Source organism: Oryctolagus cuniculus, chromosome 6, assembly GCF_051225735.1.
Source record: "Oryctolagus cuniculus isolate XC-2025 breed Fujian yellow rabbit chromosome 6, ASM5122573v1, whole genome shotgun sequence".
Classification (NCBI taxonomy): Eukaryota; Metazoa; Chordata; class Mammalia; order Lagomorpha; family Leporidae; genus Oryctolagus; species Oryctolagus cuniculus.
In genome coordinates, this window is record NC_142872.1 from 90,900,775 (window position 1) to 90,919,199 (window position 18,425).

An 18,425-nucleotide genomic window follows, 5' to 3' on the forward strand; every position below is an offset into this window, starting at 1 on the left:
TTCATTAAAAAAAAATGGGAATTACTTGAATACATGGGAAATGTAACCTAAGTCTTTGTAGAGATTGTAAATCTTCTACCCAGAAAATAGTGTGCATTCAAGCGGAGGCGATTCCTCAGAATTTTACACAAATTTTATGTATTTGCTTCCCAAAAGGTTAGCAAGGAAAAATAAAAGCATGTTGGCATTTTAATAACATTGAGATTGTTTTCTTTCTTCAAGAAAATGTAAAATTCCTTTTATAATATTAGCTAACGACAGTAAACTACAAATTGTCACATTTTTCCTGACTGCCAGTACAATTCTCGCTGCCATCTCTAATGGTCAGTCTGACTAGAGGGAACCATTTCTAGAACACTTGGCCCATTCTTTGAAAATGTCAACCGTGACCAGGGCTGGGAGAGCCATTACTTCGAGAACCTGGGGCATATTTGTAAGATAAGCAATTAAGGGCAATATAGGTTAAAATATTCACCCACAGTGTCAAAGAAGTGACACAACAGATATCCTTGCATTTGTGCAAAGGGACTTGGAAGACTACATTCTAGGCCGGCGCCGCGGCTCACTTGGCTAATCCTCCGCCTAGCGGCGCTGGCACACCGGGTTCTAGTCCCGGTTGGGGCGCCGGATTCTGTCCCGGTTGCCCTCTTCCAGGCCAGCTCTCTGCTGTGGCCAGGGAGTGCAGTGGAGGATGGCCCAGGTGCTTGGGCCCTGCACCCCATGGGAGACCAGGAAAAGCACCTGGCTCCTGGCTCCTGCCATCGGATCAGCGCGGTGCGCCGGCCGCAGCGCGCCGGCCGCGGCGGCCATTGGAGGGTGAACCAACGGCAAAGGAAGACCTTTCTCTCTGTCTCTCTCTCTCACTGTCCACTCTGCCTGTCAAAAAAAATAAAAATAAAAATAAAAAAAAAAAAAAAAAAGACTACATTCTAAACACCACCACAGGGGGAAGTGTAAATACAGAGGAAATTGAAAATAGCTCATGGGCCTGGAATTTATTTTGGGAGTGTAAGTTCATCAGGTAAGGGCAGGGGAAAAACCAGCAAAGGCCAATGGACTGCTGTGAAAGCTCACTTCGCAGATGTAGAGCCCTCTGCAGAAACCCAAAAGGCTTAAACAAGTGTCAGCCTACCTACTGAGTCAACACACATTTAAAATTACCAACTTTAACAAAGAGCAGCTTGTAGTTGCTTTTTTCCCTTTCTCCTTCTCTACCTTTCTCCATCCCCCTTCTATTCCTTCCTTTCCTCCTTCCTTCCTGTTTCTTTCTCTTTTTTTTGAGTGTGTTTAAATCATGAATTTCCAGTATAAACCATTTATATTACTTTTTTTGAGAATCATACACTCCAAGCTATGAAAAATAACCCAGAGATATGATTCTCAAGAAGAATCAATACATTTTGCATACAAGTTGCGTGTCTAAAATACTTCATTTTTTAATCTGCAATACTTTTCTCACCAAGGTAGCGCCTTGATATTTGGAAAGCATTAGCACACCAACAGATGCTCAGAATCAAATGACTTAATAAGCATAAACTTTTTTTCAAATAATTGCAAAGCTTTGATTTAGCCTTTTGCATACCTTGCATAGTTAATTACCTAGGCCTTAATGTTTACATGCAATGAGAGTATCTACGGCTATAAACTACATAATTTATAATTGATGTAAATGGGTGTTATTATGTCAATTAGGCAGCTGTGTCCTCCACCTCTTGGTAAACAGCAATGAGTGATAAACTGAGTTTGCAGAGAGATACCTTCTTTTCTTCATAACAGATAAAAATAAATTACCTAGGTAGACCAGGCTGTCCAATTGTTCTCTGGTGAGGTAGATGGAAAATCCAGACCCTTGCTTTTGACCTGTTGACTGCAGCAAACGGTCAATTTCGTCACGCACGGCTGCCATGGCTTCTGGGTGCCGCAGAAGATAATACATGGCCCAGAACATAGCTGGAAAGGTGTTTGCCACAGAGGCCCAGAGAAAGGCTAAATGATGTGCTGAGAGAAAATAAGTGAAAAGGAAGATTAATAGCGTTTATTACACTGATTAGATTTGCAGTGTGCTAATTAAAAGATGTTAGGACACAGACCCAGCCAAGGATCAGTGCATGCTAATGAGAACCAATAGGCTTCTGAAGTCTAATTTTCTGCTTAATGAGAATAGTTTAAAATGTAATGTGTGTGGGGGGGCAGGGAGGTGGAGAATGAGATAAGAGGAGTAAATGCAGCATAGTTATACTCTTTCTCATTATCACCATTAAGTATCTTGTTTTACCACCTCAGCAAAAAAAAAAAAAAAAAAAATCAATTATCACAGAGGGTTGTTTCAGAGTAAAACATTTTACCATTAGCCAATTAGAAAGATCATAAAAATTTTCAAGGTCGCCATTTTGTCTTTTTATTTCAAAGGTCTACTGTAAATTATTTTATTTTAGGCAAGTAATCATTGAGAAGTTTCTTACCTCCTATTTCAAAGTCCTCACGTACATAGTATTTCTCCAGTATCTCTTGCCTCTTTTGAACAATTTCTGATGATCCTTTAAACTCCGCTAATTTTTCTGATGTCAAACATTTTATAAGTTTCTGCTGCACAGACTTGATATTGCCTAGAAGCTCAATGGGTATTTCAGATGCTAATAATGAAAACTTGTCATCAAATTTAAAAAAATTTTCTCTTAGCTCACTAATATATTTTGTACTGTCACCAGCAAGAAATTTTCCATGCAAAGTTGTAAAGGTGATATCAAATATCATTGTGCCACAGAACGTTAACAATTGTGCCATTTTCCAATTTGTGGTTTTAAGTAGTTGAACTTCAAACATTTGTTTTATATTCTGCATCAAGTCTTCCAAGAGTATGTCCAAAGATTTGCCTTGCAAAAGTTGATAGACGACGTGAAGCTCATCATCCATGTCATTATTGTGTATCATCTGTTTGATGGAAAATGTTTTCTCTGACAGTTTATTACCAAATTTTCGAAAGCTTAATTGTTTTTGATTTTTCATCACTAATTGGTACTGGAAAGGGTCCAGGATAAATGTTATATACTTCCCTAGAAGAAATCAATGAAAATACAAGTTCATTTGGTAAAAAACCAAAAATACATACCTTAACTTTGAAAATAGTTCAATAAAAAATTAGAAATATCCTAATAACTAATATACAACATTGAATAAAAAGGCATTATAATCAAAGATCCACTACACGTTTCTTTTAAAAATGGAAGATTGTAGAAAAACTCTAGAAACTTAAAGTTAAATACTCTAAAGTTTTAAATGACCTTTTTTTTAAAGATTGATTTGTTTATTTGTAGGGTAGAGTCACAGATAGAGAGAGGGAGAGACGGAGGGAAAGGTCTTCCATTCACTGGTTCACTCCCAAATGGACACCAAGGCTGGAGCCCCATGGGAAGCCAGGAGCCAGGAGCTTCTTCTGGGTTTCCTACATAGGTGCAGGGGTCCAAGCACGTGAGTCATCCTTCAGTGCTTTCTCAGGCCCCAGCAGAGAGCTGGATCAGAAGAAGAGCAGCTGGGGCAACTACTGGCACCCATAGGGGATGCTGGCACCACAGGCAGAGGCTTAACCTTCTTTGCCACAGGGCTGGTCCCATTAATGATCTTTAAAAAGATAAATTACTCTTCCACATTTTGCCTAAAGCACCAGATATTTTGAAAATCCTGTAAATGTTCTTTTAACCCTTGAATTACACACTGCTCATATTTTACCCCAATTAAATAAATGGAAAATAGTAAACTAAATTGGAAAACTTCCATTCCATTATTGATGATGTAGATTTCCTTAAGAGCTTTTTCCTATTCAATGTCATCTTAGCTCTAGTCAGATATAATCATTTTAACTCAAAACAAATGACACTGTGATATGAAGCAGGCATACACACATAAAATATAATTCTACACTAGTACAAAATCACAAACACCAGCATTCTTATGTTTATAAATAAGGAAATAGTGGTTCAGGAAGATTTAGTAACAGGTACAAGGTCACTACTGACTTGTGATTGAGAGAGTTCCAGTCTAGAACCTACCCATTCATTCAACACATACGATATTCAGGTACTTGCCTGGATCTCTTCTTTCTTGAGATATAAAGTTGTAAAGAGATCACTGAATTGTTAGAGGCAGGGATACAGGAGGGGAGTACACACCGAATACAAGAAGCAGAAAGTGGAATTTGCTTCAGTCTGCCTGAGTCATCAGCAAAAGTTCCCTGAGACAATGATATTGTTTCCTATATTTCAGTGTTGCCCAGCCTCATCTAATTAAAACACTTGAGATGCCTGCTACAAATACAGATTCCAACAAGAGTCTACTCGGAGGTGAGGCCTCCGAGTGTTAATTTTTGACAAGGTCCTCAGATGATTTTCATAAGGAGACTCCTTTAAGAACGCAGTCATGGTTTGTTTCAAACATTGGAGAGTTCTCAGCTTGACTCCCACATTCCCCCGTGGAAAAGCTAAAGAAAATCAGGAGGGGGTGTGTTGTAGCATTGTGGGTAAGGCCACAGCCTGCAGCACTGGCATTCCATATAGGCACCAGTTGGCATCCTAGCAGCCCCACTTCCAATCCAGCTCCCTGCTAATGGTCTGGGAAAAGTAGTGGAAAATGGTGTAAGTCCTTGGGCCCTTGCTCGGGACCTGGATGAAGCTCCTGACTCTTGGCAGGCCAAAGTGGCCCTTTCAGGAGTGAAAGAGCAGATAGAAGATCTCTCTCTCTCTCTGTAACTCTGACTTTCAAATAAGTAATTTTTTTTAAAGAAAAGCAGGAGATGTTAAAACAGCCAAGAATATACTGCTATTTTAAAGGCACACCCTGAGCAAGGAGTGACCCTTAATACACTATCCTCTTCCTCACACAGTGCTACTTTCTTCTCAGAGTGTTTTTGTTTTTAATTATTTACTTGATGGTGGTGGGGAAGGGTGTGCAAGGGCTGACAGAGACAGATATCTTACTCTCTACATGCCCACAACATCCAGGGCTGGGCTGGGTCAAAGCTGGTGAGCTGGTGAGCTGGAAACGCCATCCGTGTCTCCCATGTGGGTGGCAGAAATCCAGCTACTTGAGTCATCATCTGCTGTCTCTCAGGGTGCACACTAGCAGGAAGCTGGAAATGGGAGCCGAGCTGGGACTCACACCTAGCACTCTGATATGGAATGTGGATATTCCAGCTGGTCATCTTAACTACTGCACCAAACACCTTCTCCCAGAGTGCTTTTCCAAGATTCCTTCTAATTACAAATATTATCCAAGTAGTGTTCAAAAATCGTATTTACTAAATTTTTTGTCCAAAAATATACGTGAAGTCTAGGTGATCCTAAAAACTTTAATGTCTATTTATATATTGTCTTCAATATCCCTGTATGTGTGTAGGGTGTGTATGTGTGTGGGGCGGGGCGGTGTATGTAGTTTTCTTAAGGTGAATGACTTCTCACTTGTTATCTATAGTAACTCAAAGCTCATCACAGAAATTATGTTTGGTGAAGAATATTTAGAATAAAGTCTGGAGTCATTTTCTTATTTATATATGTATTTATTTGAAAGGAGGAGGGAGAGGTATAGAGATGATAAAGACAGAGATATAGATAGAGATAGAGAGATAGAAATAGAGAGAGAGAGAGAGAAATAGAGAGAGAGAGAGAGAGAGAGAGAGAGAGAGATCTGCTGGCTCACTCCCCACATGCCTGTAACAGGAGCAGGCTGGTTTTGATTTGCATTTCCCTGATTGCTAGTGATCTTGAACATTTTTTCATGTGTCTGTTGGCCATTTGGATTTCCTCTTTTGAAAAATGTCTATTGAGGTCCTTGGCCCATCTCTTAAGTGGGTTGTTGGTTTTGTTGTTGTGGAGTTTCTTGATCTCTTAGTAGATTCTGGTTATTAATCCTTTCTCTGTAGCATAGTTTGCAAATATTTTTTCCCATTCTGTAGGTTGCCTCTTCACTCTCCTGACTATTTCTTTTGCAGTACAGAAACTTTTCAATTTGATGGAATCCCAATAGTTAATTTTGGCTTTGACTGCTTGCGCCTCTATGGTCTTTTCCAGGAAGTCTTTGCCGGTGCCAATATCTTGCAGGGTTTCTCCAATGTTCTCTAATAATTTGATGGTGTCAGGTCGTAGATTTAGGTCTTTAATCCATGCTGAGTGGATTTTTGTGTTAGGTGTAAGGTAGGGGTCTTGCTTCATGCTTCTGCACGTGGAAATCCAGTTTTCCCAGCACCATTTATTGAATAGACGGTCCTTGCTCCAGGAATTGGTTTTAGATCCTTGATCAAATATAAGTTGGCTGTAGGTGTTTGGGTTGATTTCTGGTGTTTCTATTCTGTTCCATTGGTCTATCCATCTGTTTCTGTACCAGTACCATGCTGTTTTGATTACAACTGCCCTGAAGTATGTCCTGAAATCTGGTATTGTGATGCTTCCGGCTTTGTTTTGTTGTACAAGATTGCTTTAGCTATTCGAGGTCTCCTGCATCTCCATATGAATTTCAGCATCATTTTTTCCAGATCTGAGAAGAATGTCTTTGGTATCTTGATTGGGATTGCATTGAATCTATAAATTGCTTTTGGGAGAATGGACATTTTGATGATGTTGATTCTTCCAATCCATGAGCATGGAAGATTTTTCCATTTTTTGGTATCCTCTTCTATTTCTTTCTTCAGGGAAATGCAAATCAAAACCACAATGAGGTTCCACCTCACCCCGGTGAGAACGGCTCACATTCAGAAATCTACCAGCAACAGATGCTGGCAGGGATGTGGGGGAAAAGGGACATTAACCCACTGTTGGTGGGAATGTAAACTGGTAAAGCCACTATGGAAGTCTGTCTGGAGATTCCTCAGAGACCTGAATATAACCCTACCATTCAACCCAGCCATCCCACTCCTTGGAATTTACCCAAGGGAAATTAAATTGGCAAACAAAAAAGTGGTCTGCACCTTAATGTTTATTGCAGCTCAATTCACAATAGCTAAGACCTGGAATCAACCTAAATGCCCATCAACAGTAGACTGGATAAAGAAATTATGGGATATGTACTCTATAGAATACTATACAGCAGTAAAAAACAATGAAATCCGGTCATTTGCAACAAAATGGAGGAAACTGGAAAACATGCTGAGTGAAATAAGCCAGTCCCAAAGGGACAAATATCATATGTTCTCCCTGATCGGTGACAACTAACCAAGCACCAAAAAGGAAACCTGTTAAATTGAAATGAACACTATGAGAAACGGTGACTTGATCAGCCCTTGCCCTGACTGTTGAACAACTTAATACGTTATCCCTCTTAGCATTTTTTTGTTTGTTCTACTTAATACTATTGGTTTAATTCTGTAATTAATACACAGTTATTCTTAAGTGTTGAAACTTAACTGAAAAGTGATCCCTGTTAAATATAAGAGTGGGAATAAGAGAGGGAAGAGATGTACAATTTGGGACATGCTCAAGCTGACTTGCCCCAAACAGTAGAGTTAGAAATATACCAGGGGATTCCAATTCAATCCCATCAAGGTGGCATATACCAATGCCACCTCACTAGTCCAAGTGATCAATTTCTGTTCACAATTGATCATAATGATAGGACTAAGAACCAAAGGGATCACATAAACAAGACTAGTGTCTGCAAATACTAGCTGATAGAATAAAAAAGGGAGAGAACGATCCAACATGGGAAGCGAGATACACAGCAGACTCATAGAATGGCAGATGTCCTAACAGCACTCTGGCCTCAGAATCAGCCCTTAAGGCATGCGGATCCAGCTGAAAAGCCCATGAGAGTATTTCAGGCATGGAAAGCCAAGACACTCTGTCAAAAAAAAATGACCTAAATGAAAGATCTCTGCGAGTGAGATCCCAGTGGAAAGAACAGGTCATCAAAGAAGGAGGTACCTTTCTCTGAAGGGAGGAGAGAACTTCCACTTTGACTACGACCTTGTCTAAATATGATAAGAGTCGGTGAACTCAAAAGGCTTCCATATCCTTGGCAGCTCATGACAAGAGCCTAGGGTGATTACTGATGCCATAAACAAGAGTGTCAATTTGTTAAGTCAACAACAGGAGTCACTGTGCACTCACTCCTCATGTAGGATCTCTGTCCTTAGTGTGCTGTACATTGAGATTTAATGCTATAACTAGTACTCAAACAGTATTTTTCACTTCTTGTTTCTATGGGGGTGCAAACTGTTGAAATCTTTACTTAATATATGTTAAACTGATCTTCTGTATATAAAGAGAATTGAAAATGAATCTTGATGTGAATGGAAGGGGAGAGGGAGCGGAAATGGGGAGGGTTGCAGGTGGGAGGGAAGTTATGGGGGGGTGGGAAGGCATTGTAATACATAAGGTGTACTTTGGAAATTTATATTCATTAAATAAAATTTAAAAAAAAAGAGGAAAAAAAAAAAAAAAAAAAAACAGGAGCAGTCTGAAGCTGGGACCTGGAACTCAGTCTGAGTCTCCTGTGTATGTAGCAGGAACTCAACTATTTGAGCCATGACCTGCTGCTTCTGGGGTTTTCTTAAGCAGGAAGTTGTTATCAAGAGAAAAACTGGAATTCAAACCCAGGGACTCCAATATGGGTTGCAGGCTTCCCAAGTGGCAACTTACCCACTATGATCAATGCTTGCCTTGGAAAAATTTTCAACTTTAAGAACTGATTGGATGAATGCACTTTTGTTTTATAGTTTTAAAATATGATACAAGTTTTTAAAATATGTGAATGTATGTATGCTCATTTCTTTCAATATAAATGAATCCTATGATTTGAAGTTTACCCCTCCATTTCACTTGATTAAATTAATAAGGTTAGCCAAACTAGGATGATGATAAAGATGTAAGTGGCTGCTCATTCTGGTCAAATCTCACTGCTGCCTTCTACAAACTAAATTGGATTATTTACTTATTTATTTATGTAATTTTTGCCCTGGGGAGAGCACAAAGGACTCAACTGGATTTGGGCCTATTTTATGACACCTGTTTTACCATAGCAGCGTAACTAAATAAAATTGCCAGCATCTACTTCACAAGTAATTGAGAAAAATCAGTTATTTTATTTTGCAAAATATGTAATTTTAGGGAAAGCTATGTATTTTCACAAGTGGTGATTCATACTTTCCTGCTTTCACTAAATTAAAAAGTATTTTGCTAAGTATCTTTAGAGTTATTTTAAATTATTATCTAAAATTCAGAGAGTATACAAAAAAGATTAGTTTGTATGCATACAGTCTTGAGAAAATATTTTGTATTATTTTCAACATATTTTCTACATTCAAATAACTTATGTGTAAAGGCAAAAAAATATAATCAGACTAGACAGCAAGAGCTACCTATTGTTGTGCTGACTCCATTAGAGGCTGGAGGCTTGCTTTGTCTATAATTACAAATACGTATGTGTCCTCTCTCCTCCCCCTTGTCTCTCTGCCTTTCTGTCTCTCGCCTTTCTCTCTCCTTTTCTCTCTCTCTTTCTGTGTTTCTTTCTCCCTCGCTACTGGAGGGCAAACTCCTTGGGAGGGAGGATATGAGAAGAAACTATGAGGTTAATTTCAAATAAAAAGAATAAAAATTGAGTGTGGGAAAGCTGTTTAAGTTTGCAATCAATTCCTATTAAAACAGTAAGAAATTATTTGTATATGGATTCTGTTCTGATTAGTTTAAACCAATTTTATAGCTACAATTCTCACTATTTTCAAGGTTCTTTGCACTTAGAATTTATATTGTATTTTCTCTCTTCCCTTTTTATTTTAATTTTCTTCAACATCAAACTACTGTGTTTCACCTACTATCTTTCTGATTGAGAAGTGGATTGCTATAGAGGCAGACATTTTGTTTCTCTAGATTTTACTTTTCAAGTGATTTGGAAGTACTAATAACCCTGGAGATGTTAGCTGGCTTTCCAACTTTTAATCTTCAGTATAAACAATTTAAGCTAAGTTTTCCAAAATTAATATTAATTTAAACCATCTGTCCACCATCTGCTAATGTGAGATGCAAAACCACAGTTTCTTTGTGATCTTTAATCAGACAGTTAGGAAAACACATATACATTCATAAAAGGAATTAAAATTTTTTAACAAAGGAAATTGTCTGAAAAGTTATTGTGAAAACCAGGTACTCATGGAGCAAAATTAACTTTTGCTCCAGTGTGATTTTATGTAAATGAATGCCAAGTGTCAACAGGCATGCTGCCTGGTTCACAAAGATCGCAAGGTAGACATGATATTTTTTTCCATGTTTTCAAAAGAGAAGAGAATGCTGTCAGCAGTTGGTATGAAATATTGATTTAAAGAACTTCAGAGTTTGCATTTGTCTAAAATATAAATGTCAAAATGGAGCCCGTGTCTGCAAAATTACAATATCAAATCATCCTTTTGAACATTAAATTTGAAATAAGGAAAACATTTTTAATGTGCTCCTTGTCAATTATTTTATTCAACTTTCTTTTTACAAACTGACTGGACCATACAACATTAACTCTGAATTCTAAAACTTGAATATAATCCTTTACTAACTCAACTGAACAGCCTTTTCACACCCTTCAAAATTATTTCTATAGAAAGGTAAGGATACATGCCTTGAAGTATGTTACCCAATGACTTATATACAAGGAATTTGACATCTGAATCATCATAAATTGAACTTAGATGTTCCCATTTCAGATATTTGGTTGTACATAAAGATACAGCCACGAGAATTCAGGAAAAGTATTTGGCTTTTTGGAACAGAAATGCCCAATCAATCAATATGAGATAAATATGAATTTTAGAGAAATTTTCCATATGAGCTTTTAACCTGTGTTTAGTTGGTTCTCCAATAGACTATTTTTAAAATTTCAAACTGAAAATACTATATGGGAGAGTACACTTGTTATTTTTGAGGATGACCACATTTACGTACTTGCCCTCTTATTAGGGAGATTTCACGAACTGTTGACAATGACGTGCGGTGGAGCTTCTCTGGGGTGACATCTAAGGAAAATGATTCCACTGCACCACCACACAAAACCAATTAGAGAACTATTTTCTGCGACAGGTCACGAATTTACGCGGTTTCTCATGAAAAGATGTACCTTTTAATTTCTTTATTAAGATGACATCCATGTCCCTTGAGACTTTTTCGGATGACAATCATTTGCTCATCAGGCAAGAACATATACTCCCTGAAATCACATGTAGGACAAGAGTGGATGACTTTGTTCTTCATTTCACATTTTCCAAATGAGCTACTTTGCAAACTGATCAAAAGAACCATACATAGTAACTGCATTTCTTGATGGGAATTTATCCAAAGTCAACTTAGAAGTGGAAGGGAAGTAGCAGCACCTGTTCAAAGGTAGTTAGCTACCACTGAGTTCAAAAATATAACCATGGTCAATTATTTAGCATTAGCAATTCAGTAAGCTCCTCAGTATCTAAGATTAAGTTAACTGTCAGCAGAAATGGGATGTTTTTTGAAAAGTGAATAACATTATTCAAATCTGTCACAAGTTTATGCTTAATCCACTTAGGTTATTTTTGTATAATGTATTTAAAAAGAAAAAGTGAAAATTTTAATAATTTGCTGTGCCTACTCATTAGAGACCAAATCTGGTTTTTTAAGGTGAGGAAAGTGAAGAACCTAGTTTATATCTTGAAGCGGAAAACTTACTTAGAGCCATGATGTTTATTTGTATTAAAATATTTCATCATCTCTGAAGTGTTAGGAATTTCCCCATCAAATATTTATTGTGAATTAATCAGTGCTAAGCTCTGAACCAAATGTTGGTAATAGAGGAGCTAACAGAATAATGAAGGGAGACAGACAAGTGAATTAGCAATAAATTTACAATGTACTGAATGCTGTGACAGAAGTGATGCTGGGAATAATTGGACCCTGGAGAAGAGGCACCAATTGCAGGAGGAAATGGCCAGCAAGAGCATTTGGGAAGTACTGTGTGGCCTCGAAAGATAAGTTAATGTCAGTGAGGGAAGAGGAAGCATTCTGGCAGGAGGAAGAGCAAAATAAAACACGGAGACGCAAAAGGGTATGGTGTGTGGGGAGGAAAGTTAAACAACACGGGACAGTAATTGTGCATTGTTAACAGGCAAGTTATAATAGAAACTGGGTTGGAGAGCTAAGTGGAGCCTGGATCTTGGGGAGCCTGGTGAGCAAGAAATAGCCTTCTTCTGTTTCTAAGAGGCATGGTTTTTCCCATTTCAGTCTTCCTGAAATCAGAGTGCATATTATTATTGTTGGAATAGACTTGTCAACTGCCAGGCAAATGAATAAGTTGTGATAAAGCTACTGCCTGTTCTTGGGAGCACTAAAAGATGCAGATGACATCATCCAGCTGAATCATTCCCTGCTCCCCAAATATTACATTAAAACCATTGCCCTGAAATGAAGCCACTGTATATACTGAACGGTTGCCTCTGACCCTCAACAAAGTAATTACAGTTGGAAGAAAATACTGGCTCTCCAGGAACAGAACAGAACATTCCCAGACTAATTAGAGAAAGATATAAAGGGCTGATGATGATGTAGATGAGGACTACTCAGAGTCAATGAAAGAACTAGAAAGGTCAAAGTCAAGAGAGTCAATGGTGTTTTCAGTGATTCAGGAAGGAATGAGAAATGGTCATGGTGAAACCAGGTAGGAAAGTCTAGTCAGGTGGACCTGTGAATGATGTCAGCAAGACAGAAGTCTGATGATGAGTAAGAGGGAGCTATCAGATGAGCAACAATAGACAGCTCTCTTGAAAAATCTAAATGCAAAAAAGAAAAAAAAAAGAATAAAGAGTAACTAGAAGAAGAATGTAGGCAAAACTTAAGCATGGGGGCTGGCGCTGTGGCTTGGTGGGTAAAGCCACTGCCTGCAGTGCTGGCAGCCCATATGGGCACTGGTTCGAGTCCCAGCTGCTCCACTTCTGATCCAGCTCTCTGCTATGGCCTGGGAAAGCAGTACAACATGGCCTAGGTCCTTGGGCCCCTGCATCCACATAGGAGACCCAGAAGAAGCTCTTGGCTCCTGGCTTCGGTTCGGCACAGCTCTGGCCGTCATGGCCAATTGGGGAGTGAACCCGCAGATGGAAGATCTCTCTCTCTCTCTCTCTCTCTCTCTCTCTCTCTCTTCTGCCTCTCCTCTCTGTGTGTAACTCTCACTTTCAAATAAGTAAATAAATCTTTAAAAAAAACTTAAGCATGGTTATAATCTAAATCTAAATCTAAATAATAATATAATAAAGGGAAGGACTTAAGAGAAAAAGTTGTAAGTAGGAAGATACCTCAAAGAATTTATGGAAAAATCTAATTACAAGAATGAGTTTATTTAGCTGCTGAAAACTTTGCTTTCATAATGCCCGGAAATGTATCACAGTGCTGGGGCTCAACTATTCATGGCTTTCAAACTGAACTTTCTGAAGTCGCCTCATACCTAGTTGAAAGCAATGAATCATTGTACAGATCATGATGCTCCTCTTGGGCAGAGAAGGCAAGAAGTCATTGGGTTATCTTGAGCATTCTTTGGAATTTGATAAAAGGTGGCAGGGACAATTGTGAAACATACATACACCTGGTAGGTATGTGGAGATGCCAGAGCAATGACACCTGATGTCATCAATTACTTTACGAGGCAAAGAAAAGAGAGTAAACTGTCTTCCCAGAGCCCAGTGAGAGCTGGAGGCTGGTACACAATCTTTTCCTCCCATCCCACCAGCAACATTCAATCAGAAATCAGTTGGCAAAGGCGCGTGGGTAAACTAGTCTGTAGAAATCTGCTTTTTGGGGGCCAGCATTATGGCTTAATATTATAAACTGCCACCTGTACTGCTGGCATCCCATATGGGCACTAGTTTTTAGTCCCAACTGCCCCACTTCTAATCTAACTCCCTGATAATGCAATTGGGAAAGCAGGGACTGATGGCCCAAGTGCTTGAGCCCCTGCACCCACATGGGAGACCTGGAAGAAGCTCCTGGCTCCTGGCTCCTGGCTCCTGGCTTTGGCCTGTTCCAGCCTTGGCCGTTGTGGCCATTTGAGGGTGAATCACTCCCTCTCTCTTGTAAGTCCACATTTCAAATAATTAAAAAAGGAAATCTTAAAAAAAAAAAAAGATATCAGCTTTTTGGGCATGGACAGGACAGCCAAAAGCAAAGGAAGGGACTAGCTAGCTGATAAAGATGGCCACAATCAATTTCTTCTGTCTCTCCACATGTACTCCTGTGAAGTGCAACTCTGCCACTGCTCCAGGAAGAGTAGAGTCTACATGTGTTTTTTCTGCCCTCGAATCTGGGCTGTGCTGTGATTTGCTCTAATAGAATCTGGTAGAAGTGAGGTTTGGCAATATTTGAGCCAAGGCCTCAAGCGACCTTGTAAGCTTTCCTCTGCCTCCCTTGAACTGCTAACTGCCATGTAGGAAAGTTTTCTTGAGGAGGAAGGGGTATAAAAGGGAGGCCCAGGGAGATGTGATGAGGTCATCTTGGGCCTAGCCTGAATCCAGACCTTCCAATGGCCATTATAGGCACATGAGTAGTGAACCAGCAAGTGGGAGTGCACGCTCTCTCTCTCTCTTCTCTCCTTCCCTCCTTCTTAAATAAATGAATAATACAGAAACAAAAAAGAGGATGAGCTAAAACATTCTAGTTTCTCTTCCAAGCTCTATGATGTTTAAGGGAACTAGTGATCTCTCTGTTTGCTGTTTGGTAACTACTTTATTGAAGTTTAAGGCATCATGAACATTTTGACATAAAAATTCATTCCAGATCAGTGAGTGGAAGGTATTACAGGGTGACAGAAGAGAAATTAGTATGTGGAGCATAGTGCATTTTTAGTGTAGCAAAACTACTCTGTATCATACAATAATGGTGGATATGTGACATTAGACATTTACCAAAACTCAAAGATCTGTATGACACAAGGAGCTGACCCTAACTTATCATGAGCGTTTAATAACCTTTCAATATTAGTCTTTAGTTGTAATGCATATACCACACCCCTATAGGATATTAATGGTCTTGAAGAGGAGAGAAGGGATATATGGGGAATCTCTGAACTATCTACTAAGTTTTCTGAAAACTTAAAACTGCTCTACAAAATAAAGGGAATTATAGTTGTTTTTTTTTTTTTAAACTCTTCTTAAAACTAAGCCAAACCAAGCCAAATCAGAATGACAGGTGATAGCAGTAGAGTGAGGTTTCTTAGGTACCACCAAGAGGGCTTTACATTTATTTATGCATTTGTTCATATAAGTGGCAGGGAAGGAAAGAGAGAGGAGAGAGAGAGAGAGAGAGAGAGAGAGAGAACATTCCCATCAAGTGATCACTTCCCAATTACCCACAGTGGCTTGGACTGGGGGCCAAAGCTGGGAGCCAGGGAGCCAAGAACACAATCCAGTTCCTTGTTGTAGCAGGACTCAGCCAGTTAATCCATTGTTGCTGCTCCCCATGGTCTGCATCAGTAGGAAGCTGGAGTCAGGAGCAGAGCTGGGTGTCCAATCCAAGCACTTATACAGGATTCAGGTATCTTAACAACTAGGAAAACCCTAAACCTGGGTAACTTGTGTTTTAGTGTGAGGATTACTGTACTCAAAACTCTCACTTCCTTTCGTATTAGCTGTACAAATAAGATGGTATTCAATAAATATTCTTCAGTTTGCCTAGAGAAAATTATGATGACATTATAGAAAAGGTGTTTCATTATAACATACACATCATAGAAGTGCTTCTTACCCCCCAGGAGAATAGTGAAAATGTCTCCATGTTGCTTTTGAAGACTTTTCAGGAAACCTAAGGGATCTTTTTGGAATTTCAGTGTCACTCCAAGATAAGGAATCCAGCCTTTTATCAATGGAGGTTCACCAGCTCTCCTACATGGAAAAAAAAAAAGATACAAAAAAAAATCAAATCATTTTATTGTAATACATGTGCTACTTATTCATCCATTCATCCAGTCAAGAAATGGATTGCATGAATTGCACAGCTTCTTCTAATTCCTTAATTCAAGAATTCTTATATAATCATAGACATGTGGTTCTTTGCTGCTCCAATATGTATGGTTCTCATGCAGACAGTTCAATTCACAAGTTTTGGTGAGCAACTTTCTTGAGAAATTGTGTCTTGCAAGACCCAAATGGCTACTTGACAGAGCAGTCACATTCCGTTTTATTTCTTTCATGTTCAATTTCCATCATCATAAATAGGCACCTGTAGACCTGTAATGCTGTGACGAAGGGGAACTCTAGGAAACTAAATCAACTCTCATACAATTCATTCTGTGAAATTGTCAGTTTAGTATAATGCTGGTAAAAACAAATGGTCATGGTCAGCTTCTTGGTTTCTGGTTTGTTTGTTCTTTTTTTTTTTTTTTTTTTTTTTCACAGTCATGTTATAAATGCTGCTTGACAAATTTAGTCAATAAAACCCAAACTTAGTTTTGACTAGCACTTGTGGTTGTCTGCAACGTGCCTGGTGGTATGCTATGGGCCAGGCCAGATCCAAATTTTAGTTAAGTTGCTTGTTGGAAATTAGGTTACTATTTTGTTTTACATTAGCACTGTGATTTTATATGTATTGAGCCAATCAAACTAACCTTACTTCATTTTTAACAAAAACTTCATGCAGGCATTTAGGTCTTGCCACAATTAAGAGTACGAGTTTATTTTTAAATTAATCTTAAGATATCCTCAATATTACATATTGAAGGCTTAGAGAGATGATACATTATAGGATTCACAGTTCTTAAGAACCACTTAAGTACTGAATGTAATAAACAGAGGTGTGTTCTTTATAATGTGCAAGTTGTATTAAAGTGTTTATTGCACAATTTTTCACTGAATTGATTGATCACAGAGTTAAGACCTAGTTGGCACTGTGGGGACCTTAGTCCGATCCCTCATTTTTACAGGTAGGGAAATCTCAAGGCCTGGAGGGCAAAAAAAATTTCCTAAATCATGAAATTACCCAAGGGCAAGCTGTGCATGAGGATGCAAGTCTTGGAGCTGCACCTGAAGCTCTAGGAACATTTCAGTCAGTCTGGGAACCTGATAAAAAAACCCCTTCAAAGCAGCTTACCGCCTGAACTGACAAACACCTTCAGTAAACACTGCTGTGTGTGAATCTGAGAGCTCCCGCTGTGCTCTGGGTGTTAGATGTGTAACTGCCAAAGCAAAGCTCTTTGTTATCAGATGTCAATTAGACTGGAACTGCATAATCAGAAGAGGGGTAATTAATAATCTTGAAAAATCTCTTAAGCTGTTGAAGACAATAAAAACCTCAATGTTATTTCCATGAGATGTATACTCTAATATATTCATCTTTGAAATCTTTTATTCAACACTACAAATGAATAAGATTCTTTGTTAAATGTTAATAACAATTTGACAACTTTTAAAACATAGGATGCATCCTTTATAATACGACGAGTTAGATGAGTTTCTTCTGTTTCTAAAATCTATAATCTCAGTAGAATTGCCCTTTAAACTTCTTCCTAGGCATTTATTTGGCAAGCTGATCTAGAGTTTATCCCCTGCTCTGCTCTGGACCAACACACACAAAACAAAACAAAAACAAAAATAAAAATAAAAGCAAAAAAAACCATTTTATCCTAAAACAGATTAAAACAAATATTCAAAAGAACCCTGATTCTCTGGCCCATCTGTGAGGATGACTTATACTAAAGGCAGTGTAACCCATTTTGATTAATCACAAGATATTACTAGCTCAGACCTAATCAAAGATCAAGATTATGATCATACCAGCATGGACTTTCATGTAGGTAGATTAACTCTATCAGAATCTTTTCTTTCTCCACAATTCAACATGAGAGAATTAAATTTAAAAAATAAACATCAGATTTTTCAAGGATTAAAAATTAAAAATGAATTGGACTTGTGATAGAAGGAATGATTTTGCTTTCCCTTTTCAGAAGATGATTTTATTTAATACTAATTCAAATACAAAAACTTAGAATAGACACATATAGCTCTTATTCTTTACACTTTTCCCCAAATTTTTTGAATGCAGCATCTAAGCAAGGGGAGATTTGTGTTTTTGAGAAATATAACAAGCTACTGCACCAGTTCATGTTATACACAAGATTCAATAAGAAGAAACTGCACTATGATTGCAGAGTAGGATTCTCAAGTGAGAAACTGCCTTAGCTCACATACTTCTTATCACTGACATTTTAAAATCATCAATGTGATCTAGTTCACAAAAATTTTCTTTTCCACATTAACTCTCTTCCATGGTCTACTTTTACTCTGTTTGGTTTAATGCTTGAATGTTGTATTGTGACAAAGATTTAGAAAGGCTTTTTGTCATATTCTAATTTAATGCAACTAATTTCATCCTCTATGCTCTGTCATTCAGTCAAAAGCTGTATTCTTCATGGAGTTTCCACGGGGTGGGGGGTGGTTGGGGCTCAGAGATCTAGGGGAATAT

At 38.4% G+C, this 18,425-nt stretch overlaps 1 protein-coding gene across 1 annotated transcript in view; it reads right to left on the minus strand.

Annotated features, from left to right (window-relative positions):
* Nucleotides 1-18,425, minus strand: part of CYP7B1 (cytochrome P450 family 7 subfamily B member 1) — a 206,733-nt gene that overhangs the window by 23,278 nt on the left and 165,030 nt on the right. Inside the window, exons 3-5 of the mRNA XM_008255573.5 lie at nt 15,714-15,850; nt 2,463-3,053; nt 1,792-1,998 (exon numbers count right to left, since the gene is read on the minus strand). Coding sequence (XP_008253795.2) covers nt 1,792-1,998; nt 2,463-3,053; nt 15,714-15,850 — 935 coding nt within the window. The remainder of the gene's footprint in view (nt 1-1,791; nt 1,999-2,462; nt 3,054-15,713; nt 15,851-18,425) is intronic.